Below are 25520 nucleotides of genomic sequence, written 5' to 3' on the forward strand. Positions count from 1 at the left end.
GCTCCACTGGAAGGGGTCCCTGCCCATGGCAGGGGTTGGAGCTGGATGAGCTTTAAGGTCCCTTCCAACTCACACCATTCCATGTTTCCATGATCTGCATTACTGAAGAGACGCTGTGCTAATTCCTCCCCACCTAAAAGCTGAGTGAAGCAGCTTTGCAGGACACTGTCCCAGGCTGTGGAGCACAGGAGTGGCAGCAGCAAACACAAGAGTTTCAGTCGGAATGCCTCACCTGTACTCTGCTCCCCATCCCTTGACAAAGCTCATCCGGATGGTGCACATCCTGGTCAGCTGGTACACAGCTTCAAAGCCCTGGTTCACAGACTGAGCCAAGAGAGCGGCGAACTCCTGGTTGTTAAATATCTTCAGGTTACATCCTGCAAGAAAAGGACATGACAGGAACAAGGCATTAACTTAACTAGATTAAGAAAGCCATCTCTGAGAATGGAAAGAAACTCCGTGCTGCTCTCCCATATCCCCAGAACCTGTGATACTGTACACAGACTGTTTAAACACAGCATTTCAGAAACAGGAATCAAGGTTGCCACATTTCCACAGCTCATATGCTGAAAAGGAGGAAAACCATGTTAGACAGAGACTGATGAATGCTAGAGCCCACACAGCAGATTGTGATCTATGAGACCAGACTTGGGATCTGCATATGGAACCTCCTTCTATCTCCTTTACAATCATTTTCCTCACATTGTAATTTAAAAGCCTAACTATGACCATAAGACTTCACAACAGCAATTGCTATAGGGCCCGAAAAGAAAGAAATGAACAGGCTCAAACCAGGAACTCACTGGTGTTGGATTTACATGGGGACCATCAGCAGAAGTAATGGAGAAGTTCTGATGTGAAACTGCTCTGGCAAGCCAGAAACCTGCTACCAGGGTTAAAAAGGCTGACACCAAAGCTGCTTCTGCTGTAATCCTCTCCTAAATTTATCAAATGCCAAAGAAACTTCCTTAAAACTGGAGTTTTGCCCCAATGTTTAGACTCAGCTAAAAGACTGAGACCAAGTTATTCAACAGCATTCCAGTACCTGAAGGGGCTGACAACAAAGCTGGAGAGGGATTTTTTACAAGGCCAAGGGGAATGGCTTGAACCTGCCCGAGGGGAGATTGAGCTGAGCTCTGAGGCAGAAGCTGTTCCCTATGAGGGTGCTGAGGCGCTGGCACAGGGTGCCCAGAGAAGCTGTGGCTGCCCCATCCCTGGCAGTGCTCAAGGCCAGGTTGGACACAGGGGTTGGAGCAACTGCTCCAGTGGAAGGGGTCCCTGCACATGGCAGGGGTTGGAGCTGGAGGAGCTTTAAGGTCACTCCCAACACAAACCAGCCTGGGATTTTATGACCCAACAGTTTTGAGGTGATAACAACATCCCTCATAATTTGAATACATAAATAAATATACCACTCTTCAAAATAGCACTGCTGCTCTTGCTTTCTCCCAGATAACCATAAACAAGTTAAACTCTGAGACTTGGCACACAACTAATGCTCATTTGGGATCACATATGGGCCAAGTCTGAAAAACAACCATTTGGACTGTGATGAATTGTATTTTGCTAAAATCACTTCTGAGCCTACTCTCTTGGGCTGGACTCATACTGTCATCTGTTTTGGGTCGAACTGCATATACCAAAGTGTAACCACATGCAACAGCTCAACAGCTGCAGAAACAACCAGCCATTTCTGTGACCATAAAAAAGCACAGCCCAAGAACCATGTATCTTGCAGAGGGTTTGAAGGGATGCTGTGTCAGGCATACTGGAGACTAAGGTGGGGAAATAAGAAGGGTGAGGGCATTGGGGCTGGACTGAGCACAGAGCTATTGCAAGGAAAGCATAAAACTTGATCAGGATCTGTCTGACCAGCTGTTCAGCCTCCAGGACAGGCTGGGAACAGGTTCCTCCAGGACTGTGTCTCAGAGGAGCAGGTACAACTCCATCCTGTCAACAAGGGAATGAAGAAACTGCTTCAAACCCAGCAGAGATTTGAAGATGAGTCTGAGAAGGTGGCCAAAGGCTGTGGCAAAAGAAGGGAGAGCTGGAGTCCAAAACATGTGCCTTAGATGAATCTGCAGCGGAAATGTGGGTTGTTTATGTCTTCAAATGTTGACTCCAGCCCGGGTGGACTCTTGTGATGTGGCTGGAGAATTAAGTCATGTTTGCAACACTGGCAGCTGCTCCCTAAGCATCTGAGAGAGGAAACCCATTAAAATGGGCCAGGGCTTGCAGTGTGTGGATCTCAAAAGAAAGACCATCTTTATTCAAATATTTCTAAACAAAAATGTTTAGTTTTTAAATACACACATACTTTAAACTGTAAAGAAATCAGCTTCTGTAAGCCCAGCTAAATTCTGTTTCAAACGGCAACCTCTCATACTAACTCTTTTGCATGTATCTAACAAAACAAGTATTTTCTTTCTAGACAGATGCAATAAATTCTCTTGTAATCTTCCAGCTTACTTTAGGCAGACGTTGCTGTAACCAGAACAATGAGGTGCCTACAAAAGTGGTTTCCCTAGAATGAATCTAATTCAGAAAGGATGGGGTAAGTTTTACTACACAAAAGTATCAATTTAGATTTGTTATGGAAAAATTCTTACATTATATACTTTTACTTAAAGGTGCAAACCAAATTATAAGCTTGGCTCTCATAACACAGTAACAGGCTGGTAAAACACTGCATGGACAAATAGCAGATTCTGCTCTTAGTTCTGCTTAGATCCTGAAGTACTGTTTCTTCCTACCTGTATGTAGTGCAAACCATTACTGCAGCATACGTAGCACCTTCTTTTATCAGTACCTTCATTCTTTATGCTACAAAAAATGCCCTGCTCGAGTTGTCAAGTTGCTTATAATAGGGTAAAAAAGGTTTCTGATTATTGCCAAGAACAGAGGTCAGAAACCCATGCCAACCTTCACCAAGAGCTTGCTTTCCATAGCAAGCCCCCATCTGCAAAAGGTGAGAGGCCTGTGCAGGATCACAGACAAAGCATCCTTCCTTACCTGGTGGAATCTTGCAAACTGTTGCTGGGTGCCAGCCATAGCGTTGGTTGCAGTTGGGAGACTGGACAAAAATGGCACTGTCACTAAGACACTCAGCAAACACTTCACCACCGATGTAGTAGAGTCTTACTCCTCTTCCTAGGAAACACACAGCACAGGTTTGGTTTAGCTCAGAACAATCATCTGCAAGAAGAGCTGGTAGAGACATAGACACCTCTGCACGAGGCAGCTCTCAAAGCACAGCTGAACTCCCATTAGGGAGCAATAAATCTGCTTTGGGAGCAGGTTGAGCTGAGGAAGGCAAGAGGACCAATTTATAAAGTCAGAATTGCAGCCTCTGGCCCCGCTGTCAATCACATCCAGCCTGCATGCATTTACCACCTCACAGACTGCTTACTCTCAGAGATGTGTCTGATATTTTCCAGATGAACATTCTATCAGTTAACATATGGTTTTCAGCCTTCTCTGAAAGTCATCGCAGCTGGATACAACTGTTTGCTTATTTAGTTAGTGATTTGGAATTAAATTATACAATGCTTTCAAGCCATTGCCTCTTGCTTGAGATGACATTGTATACAAGGACAAACATACATTTCCCATAGGAGTTTGCACAAAGTATTAAAATCTCAGGTCATAAAGAAACAAATTTCACCAAGACATCTTTGCTGCTCAAATAAACACTTGCTGTGGTCTTACATTCCTATTTTAGTATCTTGCTTTTGTTCTTCCATAAAGCATAAGGAGCCTGCTGAATTTAAAGACTGAGTTCTGAATCTTGGTGATGTTTTTGGGAGGTTGGGAGATTTTTTGGTGCTAGAAGTCATATTAGAAAGATGTAAGGAAAGATCTTCCTGTATGAAGTTTACTGCTCAGGGTATGAAGGGCAGCAAGATTAGAATAAAAAGCAGGTTCATTTTTGATAGAAATCATCAGAAAATGCAGCAAAGCATAAGCAATTTTGCCTTGTATTTAAACAGTATAAATCTGGGATATTCTATTGAGTGCAAGTTCAACTGAAAACAAAACTGAATGTTACCTTGAAGTGCAAGGAGGAAAAGTGGGAATTGAGGTGAAAATCAAGGAACTAAGTTTCCATTTATAAAAGAAACAGCTAGAAAATAAAACAGTGCAGGGTGGAAAGGAATTCACAAGATCACCACTAACATCCATCCAAAGACAGAAGAGTGCATGTAGAAGTTTAATCTGTTTCTATTACATGCAGTGCTCTAAAACTGAGCAAGGTGTGTGCCACTTAGCTAATCAAAAAGCTTTACATGCAGATCTCCACCTTCCACCTTGAAAGACACCGACTGACCCAAGGAAACAGCAATTACCAATGTGTCGTCTTGTGAGCTCCACTGCTGCGTTTCTGTTCACGTTGGACAGTAAACCAAGGCAGAAACGTTCCGAGTTCGATGGATCAGTGAAACCATCCACGGTCATAGAGGGCTGAGAGGCATGGAAAGTCTCTCCCACTCGCTGGTTGAGTTCATAGTAGGATATGGAGCACCAGAAGGCCGGCTCGCAGTAGGTAACAGGCTGCAGATCTGCACAAAAGAAGCAGCAAAATGAATCACAGGCCCTCAGGAGGGGAAGGGGGAGCATGAAGAAAGCTGCTGGTTTAGAACATTGTTCTGGCTTATTCCTTGGGCTCACTTTAATCACCAAACTTTAATTACCTGACAGATTTTAATGGACCACAGCTAGAAAGTTACATCACTCTGGAGCTTTAGGCACATGGAACAAATACCATTGAAGGTATTAGTCACTTAGTAAGTGAGGTGTCACTTGACTATCTTCATACTTGAAGAGAATGTAAAACTAAAGTTAGCTTTCCTATGAGATGTGGGATTACTTTTAGATAGCCAGTACCCTAAATGGAGAAAAGGAGAGAAAAGGAAGAACAGGAAAACCTTAGAAAGAGCAGACCACAAACCTGCCTTCACTCACACAGGTCTCCTGAACTTAAACCTGAACTAAACTTAAACTTTGCACTTAAACCAAGCAGCAAGTCCAGCTTTCATTCTTACTGACTCTGTGATCTCTCTGGCACTGTGGAGTTGTCTGAAATATGCACTAAATTGTACGTAATACAGGCACTAAAGTGATGTAGAACTTAAGATGCTTTTTACCAGTGCACTTAATCTCAAATGAACAACAGAAAATCCATTTCCTCAACGGATGATGGCACATCTTTTACTGGGGTTAAGGTTTGAGTCGGCCTGTGGACTAAAGTCCATGAGCAGACCGGGGCTGAAGAAGTCTCAGGAAGATAATACTTCACATGCCAGAAAGGTGGGACATTCAAATAGCATCAAATGATTTAACTGCTCCCACTGAAGCCAATGTGGTTTCAGCAGAGGAAGGCTCAAGTCAAGTTTCTTGGAAATACTGCACTAGATGATGCCCAGTCCGGCTGCAAGCCAAGAATCTGCTGAGCAGAGGAAGCAGAGAGCAGACTGTGCTGATAAGTGCTCCATTCCTCTCATTCAGTGCAAGAAATAAAAGCAAGAGAATTCCCTCCAGTCCTCCCCCCAGCTTATCACTTCATCCCCATTCAAATGGTGCTTAAAAGCAGGAGAGAACAGCTTCCCATCTGGCCAGAGAGTTAACATCAAGCAGCAAACCCCAGGTTTTTCCATAGGCTTTCCCATCTGTTGTTCCTGCAAGGCTCAGGCGAATCTGGGGCTTAAAAGATCAGCTCCAGAAAAATCAAAGACAGGTTTTTACCATCCCAGTTTCCTCTCACCCTGAGGAGAGTGTCTCGACAGAGGTTTGAGAGTCATTTCTCATCTGGTACCTGCTGTTACTCCCTTAGAAGCAGGCTGAAGCAGCCAAAAGACATGGTGGTTTCCTCTCTGTAAGGTGGTGTATGAGTTCCCAAAGTAGCTAATAATCAGAAAAAACCCTTTGGTTTCTGCTTTGTTAGAAGCTTTGCTGGCAGCACATAAGGAACTGAATAAAAGTGCATTCTGGAGAACTCTGTAATCCTTAGCAGAGCTTCACAGACTGTGAATTTTGAAGCTTATTCCCCACATCTTTCACAATCTATCTCTTTCCTAATTATATCATTGAAAAGAAAATGCTCTATCACAAGCAAAGCCCCGTGTTCCTGCTCTCCTCCACACATTACGCCCACAAAAGAAACAACATATCTTCCTCTTATGGAAAAGGACATCACGCTCGAAGTGAAAGCTAACAGAAGGCAGCTCAATACAACAGGGGTCTCTACAGCAATTTAAGAGATCTGGTGAGCAGATTGTCCCATTTTAAACAACTTCATAGCTTAAAGCAAGTCACTCTCCTGATATGGTGAATGATATGATACTGGACATGGGGCTTTGAGCAACCTCTTGGAGTGGAAGGTGTCCCTGCTTGTGGCAGGAGGTTGGAACTGGGTGAGTTTTAAGGTCCCTTCCAACCCAAACCAGTCTGGGATTCTCTAAGTTTATGGTCTCTGCCTTTTTCTCTTGAATGACATATTCAGTTTTCCCACTGGAAATGGCCCCATCAGGCGTACTTCTCCAATACCAGCTTTAATTCATCCATTAGCAGTTGGGGGCCACAGCAGGAACCTACACACATCATACCTGGCTCTGGGCTTCGCATGACTCCAGTGCAATTTGATTAGAGGTCCAGCAAATACCAGCACTAACATTGGTCTCTTAAGGTGTGCCCATCCAGTTAATAGATTGTGCTCCACAGGACTGTGCTCTTACTCCACAGCAAGAGCCTCTCATTGAAAGGCTGCTCAGCTCTAGAAAATCACATTGACTCTTTTTAATCCTAACAACCCTTAAATTATGTCCTCAGATTGGTCCTATTTAAGTTATAAAACCACTGAGGCCTGTATTGCTCTTTATGGTTTCGTGGTCCTGCCCTTCAGAAACCACCTCCGCTTGCTTGCCCCTCAAGGGAACTGTGGATTCCCCACTGAAGGATGTACGGAAATGTTATTTCCGGCTTGTTTGCAACTTGAGGAAAGACACAAACCAGCAAATCCTATTCTGAAGAAAACCTGGCCTCTGACAAAACGCAACCAAGCTTTTAATGATGCTGCTTTCTGCTGTGATTTGTGGGCTTAGGCTTCAGCTTAAGCTGTCAGGGGATGGGCATGTTCCCTCTTGTGTAAGAGCTGTGCTGAATATTCATGTTCAACTTATGGATTTACTGTTTGGGGAAAAGTAAGAGAATGCAGCTCTGCTAAAGCCAAAGAATCCTGAGGGGGTATACAAGCAAATAAAACATGATGCATTAAACCCAAGCAAAGCCTGCCTGAGTGATCTCCATACAATTTCAACTTTGGCTCAACTACAGCTTTGCTTTCACAAGTGTCCACTGAGTATTGGGATGCTCCCCATATTGCATCTTCCCTACAAGACAAAAGTACTATCTATTCCTAGAAACACAGATAGTTTGGGTTGGAAAGGACCTTCAAAGGTCATCTCATTCAGCTGTGGAGGAAAATATCACTGGCTGCAGCGTGTGCTCTAAGCAGAAGAGTGGTTGTTCTCATTTCAGCCGGTGCTTTTGATACACATCCGAAGTTACTGATCTGTGTTATCCAACTGGATTAGTTGCAGGCACACTAATTCTAACTCCCTTGGGACAAAAGATGAATAGGTGAACATGCTCTCTTCCCCTCTGCACACTTTGAGAAGGGCTGTCTGCTCTCTGCTTTGGGAAACGGTGTTTCAACACAGAGAGGAACAGAGGCTTATGTTCCTGATGGATTTGACCGTAGGGGATGTGCTTATTTCACTTACAGCTTTTGCGTCAAGTCTTTTGCGGAGCAAACACTGACAATGGATTTCCTGTACACCAAGGGACTGCCTCGCTCCAAAATAACAATGTGCCTGCAACCACAGGCTTGGCCCTTGGCCAGTGTCAACTCCCTGACTTCATCCCAAATGTCCACATAATGCTGGCAGCTCTCCTTTCATTTTGGTTGTTTTCTGTATCTTCTCCAGTTTGTATGTCAGTGATACAGAAGAGATCACTGGATATCTCTAACTTCCATTTAAAGCTTATGTTTGACAACTGAGAATCTGACAGCATGAGCTGAAAGGAGGAAGAAAATAAATCCCAATATGTTACCTTGCAACACTTTTGTGCCTGTGAATGGAAAGATGAAACTCCCTGAGTTCCTTCAATCCCCTACTACAGTCTTACAGCTTTATGCTGAAATACATACATTGCTCCTCAAAGAAACCTTGCTTCCATTGTCCTACTTGGTTTGGCCCAAGTTCATTGCCTCTGTAATACTCTGGAATATGGCCATGGGATTTAAGTCCAAAGTTTAGCTTACACTAAGTAAACTGTCTTAAAAGGTTCAAGTAGTTCTGGTCAAATAAATGGACATCAATACTGTGATGCTATTTTCTTTAAGGCAATACTGCATTGCTGCTGGGAACTTGCTGCTTATTATCCTCATTGCACCCTGTTGTGTTGTTTCTATTCTATTAATTCTGTTCTATGAACTCCTATTTCATTTCCTCCACAAACACACAGAGAAAGCCTGATTAAACTTCTGCAGATCAAAGTACCATCCTAGACACTGGAGCATTCTGCTGATCCACAGAATCCTATAGTGCAGGAGCACTGCAGGCCATCAGCATCCAGTTCCAACCCCTGCCACAGGCAGGGACACATTCCACAGCTGCTCGAAGCCCCTGTATCCAACCTGGCCTTGAGCACTGCCAGGGATGGGGCAGCCACAGCTTCTCTGGGCACCCTGTGCCAGCGCCTCAGCCCCCTCACAGGGAACAGCTTCTGCCTCAGAGCTCAGCTCAGTCTCCCCTTGGGCAGGTTCCAGCCATTCCCCGTGGCCTGGCCCTACAGGCCCTTGTCCCAAGCCCCTCTCCAGCTTTCCTGTAGCCCCTTTAGGCACTGGAGCTGCTCTCAGGTCTCCCCTTCAGGAGCCTTCTCTTGTCCAGGCTGCCCCAGCCCAGCTCTCTCAGCCTGGCTCCAGAGCAGAGCTGCTCCAGCTCTCACAGCATCTCCATGGCCTCCTCTGGACTTCCTCCAACAGTTCCATGTCCCTCTTGTACTGTGGGCCCCAAGAGCTGAATGCACTGCTCCAAGGGGGATTTCACAAGAGCAGAGAGGGAAGTGATGACAATTTTGTCAGCTTACAGTGGTTCAGCTACAATCCACTTCATTTACTATTTTGTAGCATCCTCACCTGCAAAAACTGACAAAATCTTTAAGAGACAAGAAGTTCTTCATTTATGGAAGGTCTTGCCTAAAAGCAACAAATATTTGATTTGCAGGACTTAGAGGTATCTTAATGTTGGGAAGCTAAAATGCTTTTCTGATGTCTGCTCCTTAGACTACAAAGAGATTCTTTGTGGTTAACCAGCTTCACCTTCACCTACTTAGGTTTTGTCACCAGACAGCATATTAGACATCCAACAGGCCCATCCACTGAGCAGCATGCGTTAATAACTAGCGTCCTTCTCAGAAGACACATGTCTTTCCTAGAAACTCCTTTCTTCCTTATGTAAGGCAGATGCCACAATCAATTTGCCAGGTTGGTTTTGTGACCTATAATGGGCTTTTTACGTTGAGGTTGAAGAGAAATTGCTAGAAATTCTCCTCAACTCCCAGGGAGCACATTCAACCAACAAGAAGAAAGGAAATCAAAATAAGTCAGCCATGAATTCTCTTTTTAGGCTTTAATGGCTAAAGCAAATAAAAATGTAGTGGCACTGGGGCAATATATCCCATGCTTTAAAAGAAGAGAAAAAGAGGGCAAAAAAGAAAAGAAGAAAAGAAATCCCCTCTTCAACAGCCCCAAGATATCCACAAGTCAGCCAATGACTGACAAATTCTGGAGCGGTGTCAAAGTGCTCCGTGCCAGGATTAAAAGCATATGTAAACTTTATGGCTATGGTTATTCAAGAGTAATCTCAAGTGGCCTCTGTCTGCTGGCTTAATGAACATTTAGAGAACTGATCCTGCAGCTAGCCAGAACTGTGAGTGCTTTTTATGACAGACCGTTGAGAGCAATTGCAGATAGGGTAAGAGCTCAAACTGATGAAGATCAGACGTTTTAGGTCTGTAGGTATGAAAATAAAGGGCAGAGCCATTTGAGACAGCAGCAGAGGTTCAGAGATAACCACAAAACCTCTAATAGTAGCGCAAAGGTAAAGGCCTCGTTCCAGGCTCATTGGAGCATAAGACTCCACAAACACCTCTAATGCTCAAATAAGGCTGTCCATGACATCTACACTTTTCCATACATCAGCATTCCTACCTTCTCTCCATTTATGTGGACTCTCCAAACACACAGCAGCCACCTCCACTTTGCTCTGCTCAGCCCATGCTCGATTTCATACTGTAACAACTTGCTTAACTGGGCCAGTTCTTCCAGTGGTTTAGGGCACTGGGACATGAGCGCTCTGGGCTGCTTTATCCCTGTGTGGTGTGGGGATGATCCTAAGGTAGATGCACTCTGTTGTCTGACATGATCCCAGCACTCATAGTTTTGTTGGGAGAACACAAAATCACCAGCAAAACAGACAGACATATTCCTTGCAAACCCATGTAATCAAATGAGTGTGTTTTTGCTGTAATCCTTCACTCATTCTGGTATTTGTCTGCCAGCATTTCTTGGGGTTTTATTTAAGTCTGATGTAAGTTCAGACTTCTGTATTTTGTCTAGAGTTACAATGAATCACTGTTATCACGGTAAAGAGGATAAGTGGAAAGGAACATCAACAATGCTCACAACCCCAGCAAAAGTGCACAACATCATCATTAAAATGTCACTACCTTGACTGTAATTACACACCGTTCTCAAGATCACATGCTTACCCAGATTATTGTGTGCTGGAGACATAGGGTTTGGTGATAAGTTTGGAGAACCTGAAAATCAAGACATTGTAATTATTAGTAGAGCATCTGCACAAGGGAAAACACTTCCACCAAATGCTCAGCTCTGCCTGGGCTTGTTGGAGGGATAACCCACTTCTCACTTAAGACTCATTTTGTGACACCAGCAGCTCCTGTGATGTTGATTACTTGAGCTTCCAAATGCTATTACTTATATCAGCTTGCTGCATCTGTAATACTGTTAAGCATCTTCATAATGCCTTCTCTTAAGCTTAACCCATTAATTTTCAAAACTGAGCAGGCAGTTGTCTGTTTTACTTGCAGTGATCAAAGCTCCAGGTTCCATCATGACAGCTACAGTTAGCTGGGCATTTAAGAGCCTGATTTTACATTACTAGGCACAAAGCACACTCATAACCATCAAAAATTTATATCAACAATTATTTTTGGTATAGGGAGCATGGAGAATTGGATCAAGATACAGAGATGTGACCAAAAACTGGCAGAATCTTATCCTGAATCATTTCAGTTTGGTCCACAAATTCTGTGCATGTATTTCAGATATCTGCACTTGGATGTCCAGAGCAGTTTCCAGAGTCTCTGGATGCCACATGGAAGCACACAGGTGGTACACAGCCCATTTCTGCTTTTCCTCTCATTGAGTTTTGCTGGTTTCTTTAGAATTTGGTTTCCTACAAAGTCCATGACATCTGAAGGAAGGGATATAGCATTCAAACTTAAACTGGGTATTTATGACATCTCCCAGGCCAATCCTATTCCAGTCCACTTTCCAAAAAGCCATACATACATTCCACATGTCAACCACATTACCAATAACTGTATGCACTAAAATGGACTGTGCCAATAGGCTTATGTTTGATGTAGAAAAACAAACCCACACTGCCTTCCTCCATCTGTGTAAGTGTGGTGAAAGACTGCAAATCATTCATGCCTCTTTTAGAATCCCACGTATGCTCTACGGCTGAAGACATGCAAAGAAACCAAGATATTTGTGTGCAGTATTTGCATTAATTAGGTTCTGCATGTCTGTCTCTGTGTAAGTGTCATGTATTTGCATAACCCTCTTGTAAAGCATTAGCCTTTCTAACCAAGAGTATGGGTTTTGCTTTTCAAGCATAAGTTGTTCAGAATTCAGGGTCTGATTCAGTGGTTCTTATGAGCAGTGACACCACCCAAATCAAGAAGATGCTTTCAACAGTTATTCCCATGTTCTTTACATGAGATGTCAGGCTACACTTGCACTTCTACCGGGATAAAATACCTCAAACCACCACCAGATCTTCAGTACCCCAAAGGAAAAGTTTAAACGTGTCTCTGCTATGACCTAGAAAGCTGCAGCAAATGGCAAAAGATGACTTACCTGCATCCATGCTGGGGTTCATCTGGTGGTCACTTGTTTCTCCATCCTCACTCAAATAGCCTGGAGGGGGTGTCTCTAGAAGCACAAAATGATCATACTGTCATTGCAACTGGATGCAAAGTCTGGATTTTAGACACCAAAAACATTGACTTTGTTATTCACAAGGAGCTAAATGTCTTTTTTAGTATGTTTCTTCCTCAAGCTGCTGAAAGGAGGAGCTGGCACCACCAGGATGACAGTCATAGCATATATGTGAATAACTAGGAGGGGGAAACAAAAAAATCCGGATTTTCAGTCCCATCAAACTTTAAGCCCTGCAGACAGTTTTCTGTCCACATATTTTCCCTCTCCTGGTGTGCAGCTGCATAGCTTGTCCATGCAAATAAGGTGTAAATTGCTTGTAAAAGAGATACATAAATAGAAGAGCACAATTTCATCAGAAATTTAGTTTTACTCAAACTAAAATGGCTGAATTTCATTCAAACCTAACCATGCAGAGGGAACATTCAGCTTCAGATTCCACAATCAACAGAGCATGTGCTACCGAAGAGGTGAGTTTAAAGAAAACAAAACTATAAACAGCACTGCTGTGTGTCTTCATTTACAGCCTTCATCTATTTTTGTATAGGTTCCCACTCCTTAGCTTCATGGTAACGATGGAAAGAAAGACTTTCCAATCATCCAGCTTAGCATATATAGACACGATTCACTGTGCAATACAACCCTTTTTCCTCTGCTCGCTGTATGGAAGATATATGGTACCTGGAATGTAGTTGCTCTGTGGCTCGATACCTGCTGGGAAGTTAGTGTTCTCTGGAATAGAATGGCTATAATCGTCTAACGGTGGGAACTCAGCTGGGATCTCTGTGTGCCGAGGCACCAGCACTGGAGGTAACACTGCACAAATGGAAAGGGAAAAAAGCAGAACAGCTTTAAAATAAAATGACTGAAACCCTAGAAAATGAAGAGAAACCAGTTTGGAGTAACACCCTTAAATACATGCAGCACCTAAGTCGCTAATTAAAGGACACAATTTGATAGTTGCTTCTGAAATAGCAGCAGTTAAAGATGCTATTCTTAACATCCCTCAGCTGGGGATGGGATACGTGCTTATCTGAGCACACCTAGTCTGTCTACCCCTTCTAAGGCAAAGAAACTGGTCTTCTTGAAAACTCATTTAGGAGAAGTTATACCACATGATTCCAAAGGAATAAATTTCATATAAAATGGAACAGCAAGGTAGGATTAGCATAAACATCCAGACTGGTTCTGCAGATTTGCACCAACATGCAGCAGAAGTATCTGCAGTTCCAGATGAAAGTCTCTCTCTCAGGCAGGATGGGACTTCAGAACAGGAAGTTCAGTTGTGCTGGGAGCTATTCTTAGACCCACTCCAACTTAATATTAAGTTTATCCTTAATTTAATACTAACACTTTGGGATACATACAACACTGTCACAGCTCATACTTGTATCTACTATGTGTGTGAGCTGTTTGCGTGCACACAATGAATGCCACATTAGGAACCTGGCAACAGTGCACCCTGCTCTACTTGGATTTTATCGATTTAAAATGGTATTTTCCCCTTGAGTGCAGATTCATAAATTATTCTGCTGCATACAGTAAGAGATTAGCATCAATAATAAATACACTTTGGTTTTAAAACCCTACGCCTGCTGCTTTATTCAATTTTGAAATACACTTATAAATCCCTTATGCTGGTAATGAGAAGCTGCACCCAGGGCCAGAAGTACCTGGGGTTTCCACTCTTTGGTAATGGTAAGGATTCACACAGACTTCATCCTTCTTCATGTTAAAGGCATATTCGCACATCTCCATGGCCCGCAGCTCATGGTGGCTATGAAGGTCTGGCCATCTCCACAGCCGGCAGTAGATCACATGGGGAAGACCCTTCCGGTGAGACACCTGGAGCCGGCCATCTAAGGACCTGCGGTCAGAACACAGAGATGACAGTGATTTAGACTGGTACACAGGGGTAGTACTGAGCACATCCCATCAGAACACAGAGATGACAGTGATTTAGACTGGTACACACGGGTAGTACTGAGCACATCCCATCAGAACACAGAGATGACAGTGATTTAGACTGGTACACAAGGGTAGTACTGAGCACATCCCATCAGAACACAGAGATGACAGTGATTCAGACTGGTACACAAGGGTAGTACTGAGCACATCCCATCAAACACTACACAGGGGAACCTAACGTGAAGACTGGAGGCTTCAGCAGGAGGTTCAAAGCAAAGGCCCAGCCAACTTAGCATCCTGACACCAGCCCAAAAGGTGATGGTCACCAAAACCTGCTGAGACAGTGCTGCCAGGAGGTGTTCTGGTCCAGTCTTGAGGCCAAGGAGAAACCTCCAAAACTGTAAAATATCTGTTATATGAGAGAGATTCATTCATTTTCAGAAAGAGGATAATCTGGAGGCAGAGACGAGCCACAGCAAGTAAGAATACATCCATTTAATGGCACTTCTTAAACTAACAAGAGGTTTGCATCACTCTCAGCATTATGCTGTTCATGGAAAGGTACATCTTAACATGTGTGCTAAGAAAACTGGACTTTCAAGATACAGACATGAATTCCTCACTATAGCCTGTTCCTAGCAAACCTTCCTGGGAAGGTTCAAGTGCTCTCCAGCAAAGGAAAGAGCTGGAGCAGGGTCTCTTCCATTCCTGGATGAGGGCTCTACTCCCTGAGCTGCTAAACAGGAACATCCCCCAGGCACTTTGTTTGAAGTCTAAGCCTTCATTTCCCTTGCTTTTCTTAATGACTGACATTAAACATTTGAGGGGGTTGGTGAAATTAAATATTCCTAATTTTTAATTTGTCAAGGAAAGGAAAAAAAAAGAAGAAAAATCCAAATTTTACTTGGAATTCTTTCCCTTGGTTCTCTGTGTTGGCAGCCAATCCAGCAAAACAAACCAACCCCAAACCAAAGCACACAGACAATGACTCCAGCAGTGGTTGTGCTGGTCTTGGCTGCCCTAAAAGAGCTTTCCCAAAAGCTTCCCTGGCAGAGGGTGGTAACATGCACACCTCTTGTACACACTGCTACAGCAACGAGGAAGGCAGAACACAACCAACTCAAGCTATTACTGGCAAGCACCTGATTTAGGGAAGCAGGAAAAAGGTCATACCACGTTATGTGTGAAGTATAGAAGGAGTTTATCACTGAGGGACTTGCTGGTAGAGGTTAAAAACCATCTAAAACCTGCAAGCATATTACAGCAACGCCCAGTTATTTATTGCTTGTATTTATAGTATGTATTTCTTCATATCGTGCTGTTATTTATGGGTCAAGCTCTCCCTTCAGACTGCTCTGTGATGGACTGACCAACCAGATGAGCACCTGGCACATTCTCCACGTGTATTCTCAAGCCAAACTCCTTCTGAGAACAGGAAAGCAGAAAGTAGTTTTGCTGGGTGGAAGACTCACAAGGAGGATGCCAGCACCTAGAACCGAACTTCTATGGAAGGTGGGAACCGTGGTGGGCCCCAGACTTGATTTGTGTGACCTCAGAATTAGTCAATGTGGAAAAGCTTCAAAAATATAGCTACCAAAAGTGTGAAACTATTCACTATATTTAGCAAAAAGAGAGTAGGCTGAAACAAGGAACAAACCAGGACTGTTCCCCCCTCAAACATCTCTGCACTTAGAAGGGTATCTTGCACCTGGGTGAGGGTAAAGGAGAAAAAAGGAGACTCAGATTATTCCAAGTGGCTCACAGGAGACAACTGTGGCAAGTGTTCTTACTGTTCCCAGTCACTATCAGCAGATGGACATTTCAGCAGCACAGACAGATGTGGGCTGACGTTAGCAGCTGAGATGGAGGACTAACACAGTCTATGACTTCTAGATTACTTGCAAGGATGGGTCTCTCCCTGCATTTCCCAAGGTGGAAGAAACTCTTTATACCTACAGCAAACTTCCCAGTCAGCTGGAGGGTAAAATGCACTTCTTCCCACCACCCCAGGGATCTTGGTAAAGCTATGAAGTCTTCACAAAAGACAAGCAATGTCCATCCATATGCCTGATGTCCTCTCTGGATGCAGTACTTCAACACCCAGGTTAACAATGCCCCTGCACCAACAGATCTGTAGAGAGACACTAAATCACTGTTGTCTGAGCAGCTTCAGTGGTTACCTAAACCAAAACCAGCCTGAAAGCAGAACTGATTCTCAACCACTACTATTACAGCTACTCATTTTTGTTAGCAGAGACTACACACTGTGGAAAACATGTTGTGCTTGCTATCTGGCATGAATGCTGTTTGTACTGCACAAGAGTTGGGCTGCTCTACAGTCTTATCTAAACCAGACTTCTTAAAATGACAGAGCCATATGTTTTATTTTCAGATATATTAACCTCCCCTTCTCCCCTCTGCCCCCAATAAGAAGATATGGGAAAAGAAATTGTATTTCCCCAAAGCACTGGGGACTAATTGCATTTTTATGATTGTGAAATCTCTCCTTAGGCTCTCTGTTAAGGGACTTGGGACAAATCAACATTGTCTGCTTGTTCTTGGGAACAACGTGGCAGAGTAACAGGGCAGCTTTATTTCTTTCTGCTGTACTGCCTCAGCTCTCAAGGAGAGTTTTGACCAAAGAAAGAGATAACTGGTATGGCTGAGATGGGACACAGGACTTCATGAGCAAAGACTGTGCTCTGCTACAGGCAGCTCTTGGTGTAGATACAGCACTCCAAGTACCACAGTCAGTTGTCACATCTTTCTCAGCTGCCTGAATGCTTCTTTGCAGATGCAAACTCTTGATTGAGCATAAAACTGTCTTGAGCACCCACACATCTCACTTATACATTATCTAGGCTGCAGTCATAGAATCATAGAATAGTTAGGGTTAGAAAGGACCTGAAGATCATCCAGTTCCAACCCCCCTGCCATGGCCAGGGACACCTCACACTAGACCATATCACCCAAGGCTTCATCCTATCCCCTCAGCAACACACCACAAGCTGGTTCAGGTCCTGAACTTGGCAGAAGACCATCCACTTTTCCATGGGTTAACATGCTGCAACATTTCCTGAAGGAACCTGATGAAAGCCCAAAGCTGTGTGAGATGAGTTAGTATACGCTTTTCCTAGTGTGCACCACATTTGCTAGCTCAACACCTTTGGAGCCCACAGCCCTCATGGATGACCCAAGCAGGCGGGTGTCTCACATCCACTGAGTTATTGAATTGTTCCCCCCTATTTCCTTTGTTTTAACCAGCCCGTGTTGAGCAGATCTCCCTGTACAACTGACTTGCTACATTCAGTATTCCATGATACCTAACAGGATTTCTTTTGGCTGCTTTGGCCAAGAATTCAGCTTTGGATGGCTGTGTCCAAAAGCAGCACCATCTGTTTTGGTGGGACACACACCTTCAAAGTGCCTCTATACTGTATGGTGGGATTAAACAGCAGAAGTAGTAAAAAGCTCTTCCTTTCAGTGTCGATGCTTAGAGCAAGCGGGTGATGCAGACTCTGGCTGCCAGAGGGTGTTCTAGTGCATCTTTTATAAGTAGCACATATCCTGAACTTGCGAGATAAGAACAAGAAAATATTGTGATCCCCAAGCCTGATTTACGGAGGGAAATGTGATGAGCTGTAGTTATCACCTCCTGTGAGTGTGAGAGAGTGTGGGCTATGACAGCCTGGAAGATAAAGTAAAGCCAAAGCCAGAACACAGCAAGATTCCTGAGCTGATACCAGTTAGCAGTGGGTTAGAGCAAAGAAATTAATTCAACAATGGTTCAGAAATGCAAAGTCTTAATGTGACAAGATGAAGGAGAGAGGAGGAAGACAGCAGCTCAGTGATATCAAGGATCAACCCATTGAGAGGAATGGCAGAGACCAGCACTTCACCACCTGAATGACAACTCCCTGGCCAGCAGACTGGGTGGCTGTGCTGGGTAAGGAGAGCAGATTAATGCCTCCTCACAGCATGCTTGTCCCAGCCCATGCTGTGGCTGTTAGCAACAAAGATAATGACTATACACCCATAGCCTGCATGTGGGATACAGCTCAGAAGACTCGGTGCTTGGTGAAAGATGCCCAAGGAGAAGTCAGCCAAAGGCTTGAGGCTTACAATATGGTGCAAACACGACCAAGAGGTATCCAGTGGAGAGGTTACTGCACACCTAGGGCAGTTATAACCAGAGATTAAAAAGGACTGAATGAAGAAAGAGAGACCAAGACCCCAGGAATGCAGTCAGGTGATTTAATTGCTTGCACAACAACTTCAGGGATGGTCAGGACATCACTGCAGTGTCTACAAGAAACAAACAAAAACCCCCTCAGGCTGAACACCCTTAGGATTGATCCATCCTTTTATGTTGTTACAAGCAAAGTTTAACACATGAAACTGCTAATCCAAACTGCCCAGACTGCTGCTGCTCAAAGACCAAAGGGCAAACGCAAGTTGTAATAGCAAAAACAGAGAGGGGAGGAAAGAGAATGACAGAAGCATTTTTAAACACTCCTCTGTAACAGTCTGAAACAGAGTGAGGAGTAAACAGGAGAACATTACATTGCGTAACAGGGATTTGATTTCCAGGCATGATTGTGGGGTTTTTGGTTGGCGTTTTGTTGTTGTTGCTGCTTGGTCTGTTTTGTGTTGGGTATTTTTGAATCTGATTTGATTTGTAAGACCCTGAATTGGAAAAGAAAAAAGAAACCACCTACCCCCACCTGGAAAGATGCACTTGTTATTTTATGTCTCCCTCTCTGAGCACTTTGCAGCTACCTTTCCTCTAGACGCATAACGAAAGTCTCCCTTGCACCCATTCTCCTTCTTTAAAAGTAAAGTCAAAATCAGTGGGATGCAGAAGTGCAGATTAAGCAAAGTGATATAAGCAGTAAATTACTACAGGTAACCTCTGTCAAGGTTGGTAATCTTCAGATTTACTCCATCACAGATCCACTCCCTCCCCCTACCATTCAAACTCATACACTCCTGTGTGCAAAGCCCAATAGTTTTATGTCCCTGTCATTAATCTTCCAAGAGAGCAAAATGCCTTAACGCTCAAGTATCCAGTAACACCAGCATGTGCAAAAAGTAAGGAAAAGAGAAAACCCATCAGGAAATAAAAGTGTAAGTTATGCATTTCCAGGGATTTCCTACTGAAAACCACGAGCAGAAGCTGATTTTTAAACCCACAAAAACTAAGTTGCCTGTATGCTCTAAAATGCACTAAGAACTATGGCCACAGGCTGCGATTGTTCTCTTAAGCACAAAACATGGTTAGCAGCTCCTTACTGGCCCTGCATCTGGTCTACACCAGGAAAATAAGCACTTATTCTTGTAGCAGAATCTGGCTTTTGTGTGCAGAGCACTGCAGTATCCACAGGGCTTCACCCAAAAGTTGGATAAAACCTCAGCTTTCCCTGAACAGTGGCCAAATGAACAACACTGAGTAAAAAAACCTGATCCATGCAGCACATTTGTGATTCCAAAGCTGATCCTTTGCCATCTCTTTCCCCTCAGTTTGCTCGGCATCACTACATTTTCCAATTGCTGGTGCAGTTTTAACAGCACTGTCATTCAAGCTCTGGAAATAGAAGGAACTGCGTCAAAGTGAGGTTTGCAATGCACATTATCACACTGCCATAGAGGAAACTAATAATTAATACTTCTCTTTAGCACTTTACATTTATAGATTAAAAGAATTAACAAACACCTCATTTGCAACATGTCTCTATGGAGAGAATAAAGTTCTTGCTGCCCCCAGAGCAATGAAGTTGGAAGATTCTTCTAAAGCAAAAGTTTGTGTTAGAGGCAACACCAGGAATAGGGAGTTCATCACCCCCTCAGTGCTATCAGAGATGACCACTGTTTTGTGCTGGTAACTCATCTGGAGTGCTTACTCTTCTCACTGAAGTCCTCCTTTGGATACAGAAGAAAACCCTGTGCTCTCTCCATCGGCAGATGGTAGCTGACTTCAGATGCTTCCGACCTTCACAGCGTGCTGCTAACAGGCAAAGGTGTACACCACTCTGTGTGTACTTACAGGTAAGCCCAGGATCACAGCCAGTGGGTGGCACAGCTCCACGCATCTGCTGACCATGAAGTCTTGAACAGAGACTGCCAGAACCTACAGTCTGTGGTATCAGGTAGACTTTAAAGAGCAATTCCCATTTCTTCTGATGCTGCATAATTCTTTGAGTCTCATTTGTGCTGGGTTTGAAAAGTAGCTGACACTACAGAAATTACCAATATATCTTGTGTGGGCTCCTAACTGCCTATTTACATCTCTCAGTCTTTACTAAGACTTTGCAGACTTCCCCTTCCCCCACTTGAAAGCTGAAGAAATACAGCACGGAGAGTTGATGTCAGGATCAGATTATGACAGCATGAGTCATTTATTAAGATTCCAGTAATGCTAAGCTCTTTAGCAGGTGCCTTGAGACCGTATTTTTCAGAGTCTAATTTCAGATTCAGACATAAGTATGTTTTATTGGTTTACCATAAACTGTCTGTCCATTGTTGCTGCTCTAAAGCCGCCTTCTGCTTGTCCTGTACTCCACAGCAATCTTCCCTGAGCTATGTCCACTTCAACGCCCTGCTCACATGCAAATGACAGCTTAGTTGAATTTAGATTTAAGGCTACAGACAGATCTTGCTTTGTCACACAGTATCAGGATCTGGTTTTTCATCTATACTTTTTACTAATTTCTGTTATTGACACCACTTCTACTTGTGCCACAGCTATAGGATATTGCTGCTGGCTATCAAACCCAGCTCCCTTTCCTTTATTTATAGTCATTTTGTAATTATATGCCCCTACGTCCTTCACCTCCTCCTTTTACTAATAGCCAGTAGCACAGAAATGGGTACTTCAGAGGCCAAACCATGCATGTCCTTCACGCTCTTACCCTAGAAAAGACATCATGTGTCCTAATGCTTAAATAAGGTTTAATCATAAACCCAGTTCTAAAGTTCCTAATGTACATCCTAGTATTTCTGCCATCTACACTTGCACACTTGCACTTAGACCCTCAAGGTGCACAGCAGTGCTCAGAAAGGCAGAGATTCTTCCATGACTGACATCTCAAAGGAAAGCAGTGAATTCCCCAACAAGACACACACAAAGTGACACCGTTTCTAACAATGGCAACTGGAATGATGCAGTTCAAATGTCTCTGATGGTTCCTCTCTACCCTCAGGAAGCCCAGGGCTGTCAGCAATGCAAGGTGAAAAACCCCTGACTGTCCTTGTTGTTACTGCAAGAGGCAGACAGAGCAAGCTTTAGTTTGGTAAAAATGGGGTAATTCACTACTACTAACCTACCATGAATAGAAATGGGTAGAGCACAAGGGATGGAAGTGGAATGTGAGGCTCTGAGTGTTTCTGAAGGTGTCGCATCCATGCCCTTTCTCAGAACAAATGTAACTTTTTGCATGATTTCCCTCCTAACTCCTCTCGAGTTCCAGTTTTCCTGAGCAGCCTTTGTCCTTTTATTCAGTTCAGCAAAGTTTGTTTGCCCAAATCTGTGTCAGACTCATCTGAATTTATTTGTGCTTGAGCCTTAAGGGGACTGGGGGTGGAAGGAACAGACACAGCCTCCCGAAAGGAGCGTGCCTTTTTGAACAGTCATTTATCACATGAGCTCGTCTGTTCTTCCCAGAATCCCGTGTTTAACTCCAATCCTGAAATCCAAACCCCAACACACTTGCATCCAACCAAACCAGCGACTTCCTCTCTCCGAGGAGATTCCAGGCATACTGATGGGGCTGTGTATTTGTATGTTCCGAGGAGTTTCAGAAGGAGAAAATGGAAGGATGGAAATGCCAAAGAGATTCAGATAAGCTTCCGTAACACAGAGTGCATTCAAAACAAAAGTAGCTCAAGAGAGAAGGAATAACTGGAGCACATGGTCTTGCTAGTAAGATAACAGGTGCTGTAAAACTCACTTTGTGTTAGCTTCCATGGTATCTACACTGACTTACATTTAATATCTAGCTTCCACATGCATCATCTTGATACTGCAGGGAAAACAATCTTCCTATTTCCACTGAAGCCAAGAGAGCTTTGCAAATTAGCATCAACTGATGCTACTGCCCAAAGAAAACCAGAGCTAAGGACCCAAGGAAAGAATACGCTGCTTAACTGCTGAAGGAGAAAAGAAACTGATGTGCTGCTCAATGGTTAGGCAGAAGTCTCACACCAAGAGCTGCTGCCCCAAATATATATGTCTGCTAACAAAAGCAAAAGTGATTATCATAGTGAGGGCTGAAAAATGACAGTTTTAAGACCTTGGACTCTCCTTCACAATATATACAATTCCCAGTGCCTTCAACAGAAACTTCATATAAATTCCAGGAGTCGGAACTGACTTCTCAGACAAATGTTTGTGCATTCTATCAAGTTGGGACATAGCCAACATTTCTTATGGAAACATTTTTGGTGGTCCTGGGCAACGAACGTGTTTACTTTATAGCAGATATAACTAAAAATACACTGTGCTACAGCCTCCAATTATCTTGTTTGGAATAGTTTGAGGCTACTCGAGGTTCGTCGCTGTTATTTTCTTTATTATATAGTGAAAATGTTGCTGCTTTTCCTGTAATTTGAAAAGCAGCTATTTCAAGATTGGACATTTGTGTTTGTACCTCCCCCGCTTGGATAATGAGATCCAGGGTGAAGTTTTCCAGAGTGGCCATCATCTGCTTTCAGAAGCAAGCCAGGTACTTCAGACAAAGATCGATGCATTCCTTGCATGACACGGCCTTTTTATGTCTTCCATTAATCCCACTGGCTCTACAGGCTATTGCTTTTCAAGCTGGTTTAACAGCAACTCAGCCCTGTAATTCTTTGCCCAACCAGTACTAATCACCAGCACACCACAAATGAGGGGACTCGGTCCCACAAACGCTCATGCTTCCGCCCAACATCCTCCCCCACTCCCAGCCCCTCTGCAGGGATGTCCTTAGGGATCCATTCAACAGCAGAGCTACACATGGCCCTGGGATGAGGACCTGTTCTTCATTAAGACTGCAGCTTGAAACGAAAGGCTTACAAAAACTAGAGTCTGGGTTCCTCTGCCTTCGGTCTCCCCCATTCTCCCAACTGATTAACCAGCTCTCTTTTCCAACCAAGCTTTCCCAGCCTCCGACCCGCTCTGGCATCCTACGAGTTGTTAATGAATCAGTTCAAGCATGAATCACTTCCCATGTGCAGACTGTGTATTTCATCACAGAGCCGATTCTCACAGACTTTCCTCCTTGGTCCCGATGACAAAGAACTACCTCCACCACCAAAACAAGGCTTGAAGTTTCCACAAGGAGTTAACAGAAGGTGTGTGCTCTGGGAGAGAGGTGAAAAGGGTAGTGGAAGAAGGCTGTGTTAATTTTACAACTCTGACTTCCTTAATTATGAGTCACCAGCAATGCAGGAGAAATCCAGCTTAAAAAGTAAACCAAAGAGTGAGATGTCTTAGGGGAATGCTGCAGATTTCAGATGAAACGCCTCATTAAAAGCCCACAGAAGTTAATATTTTACAGTCTCTGCTGTCTGTAATTACTACTGAAATCAGAGACTTAGGACTCTGCAAGAGTCCATGTGTATTTGGAGGAACAACTTCATAAACTTCTCTGTCTCATAATCAGGTTTTACAGCACATCTGAGGAGGGTGAGGGAAGAAAGGAGGTGGTTGTTAGTTTTGTTTTGGGGGACTGTTTCTATACGATAACAGAAGAGGGTTATTTGTACCAGAGAGGTAGAAAATGCTTCAGCTGAAATGTTTTCTCCCCACCAGAAATTCTCAGCAGCAAAAAAGGAAGCTGTGTATGTGGCTACCTGAAAGCTTCCTTTCTTCTAGTAAATCTACACATCAGTTGAAAGGCTGTTTCACACTCACAGCAGACGTGCCATGCAGCAAGAGAAAGTCACTCCGGCAGCCATCCCCTCCAGCCAACATAATTACCTTATTCAGGGAAGCCCAATTCTGCTTTCCTAAATTACAGGTAATGGTAAAACAGAAACCAACCCAAACCCACCCTGAAAACCTTAGCAAAAAGGAGGGGGAAGAGTATTTTCCCCATGCTGCAAGGGACAAGGAATTCCCTTGCTCACCAAAAATCACACTTTTAGGTGTTGTTGCTCCCTCCCCCTTCGGGATCCCTATTGGGATGCACCACGTTCCCATTATCTCCACTATCTATTGTAAGTAAAGCAGCACTAACACAAGCACTCAAGTTTTCCCTCTCTCCTTCACTCTCCCCTGCCATAAACTGCATCAGCTCTGCATTGGTGATACAACTGGGAGCAAGGATGTAGAATTTCAATGCTTACCTCTGACTAATGCAGGATGTGTGGGAGAGCAGCACAGCAGCATGAATAACAGCTCTATGAAGCACGTATCAGTATCACGCTAAGTCATTCTTATCATCCAAACAGGATCTTAACCATGTGCGTGCATGGTACCTTTCCTGTAAAGGTTTTATCATGGCTATTGCTCACATGGAAATCCAGCTGCTATGACATAGAAAGGAGCAGGAAAAGGCAAGCAGCTGACATCAATGTGAACAAATACCCTATTTCCATGTAAATGTCAGCAGTAATGAAAACCTGAGGCAAGAAGTGATTAAAGAACAGTCCAGAAAAAACCCAACATGAAAACAGGTCACCCCTTCCTTCAACCACCACAGGAGACAGAACTGCTCCCAAATGGGATGTTTTTCACAAGTTTTCCATGAGGTGTCCATAACGAACAGCTGAAAATATCAACTGCATCAAAACTCACATTTACAGAACAAGAAGCCATTTCAAGTACCTTTCCTGTTGTCATCTCCTCTTTCCCTCTCTTCAAACTAAAAAGAATTAACATTCACATCCCGGGAGCCTCCCTGGATAAATGCTAAGACTTTAAGCTTGAACTGGAAGCGGATCTGCTCTTGCCAAGGGAAGGGGAACAAAGAGGGAGCAGACTCACAGGTAAATATTAGTTTGTACTTGAAAAAGCAAATTTTAAAGCTGCTTTTGATTTTCATGCCAGCTTCACATCATCCTCCCATCAAACCTTGGTAGAGCAGAGTGACGCAGGAGGAACGAGCACCCTCTGTCTTTGGTCCAGGTGACGGTGACGCTGCCAGCCATTATCAGCCAAATTATGGAAAATGACCAGCACAATTCCAGAAAGAAGGGATGTTTTTCTTCCTTGCTTTCTTTTTGGCCCCTCTTGGCTGGTGCCTTTAATGCCAGCCACACAGGAGTCTGGCTGGACTGCTGCGTGTGGTTTTGGCTCTCGCAAAAGCAGCAAGGAATGCTG

The 25520-nt window shown here is 43.7% G+C and overlaps 1 protein-coding gene across 3 annotated transcripts in view; it reads right to left on the bottom strand.

Annotated features, from left to right (window-relative positions):
* The window catches only part of SMAD3 (SMAD family member 3), a 73024-nt gene that overhangs the window by 7630 nt on the left and 39874 nt on the right, over positions 1-25520 (bottom strand). Inside the window, exons 1-8 of one of the 3 annotated variants that reach the window (XM_031048632.2) lie at positions 24545-24633; positions 13984-14177; positions 12992-13126; positions 12230-12304; positions 10831-10881; positions 4347-4559; positions 3013-3150; positions 233-377 (exon numbers count right to left, since the gene is read on the bottom strand). In XM_031048632.2, coding sequence (XP_030904492.2) covers positions 233-377; positions 3013-3150; positions 4347-4559; positions 10831-10881; positions 12230-12304; positions 12992-13126; positions 13984-14068 — 842 coding nt within the window. In that variant the 5' untranslated portion in view covers positions 14069-14177; positions 24545-24633. Of the gene's footprint in view, positions 1-232; positions 378-3012; positions 3151-4346; positions 4560-10830; positions 10882-12229; positions 12305-12991; positions 13127-13983; positions 14178-24544; positions 24634-25520 lie in introns of those variants that run through there. The other 2 variants (XM_031048631.2, XM_005148803.3) reach the window with 2 other exon arrangements.

The sequence above is a fragment of the Melopsittacus undulatus genome, chromosome 9 (genome assembly GCF_012275295.1).
Source record: "Melopsittacus undulatus isolate bMelUnd1 chromosome 9, bMelUnd1.mat.Z, whole genome shotgun sequence".
NCBI classification, from domain to species: Eukaryota; Metazoa; Chordata; class Aves; order Psittaciformes; family Psittaculidae; genus Melopsittacus; species Melopsittacus undulatus.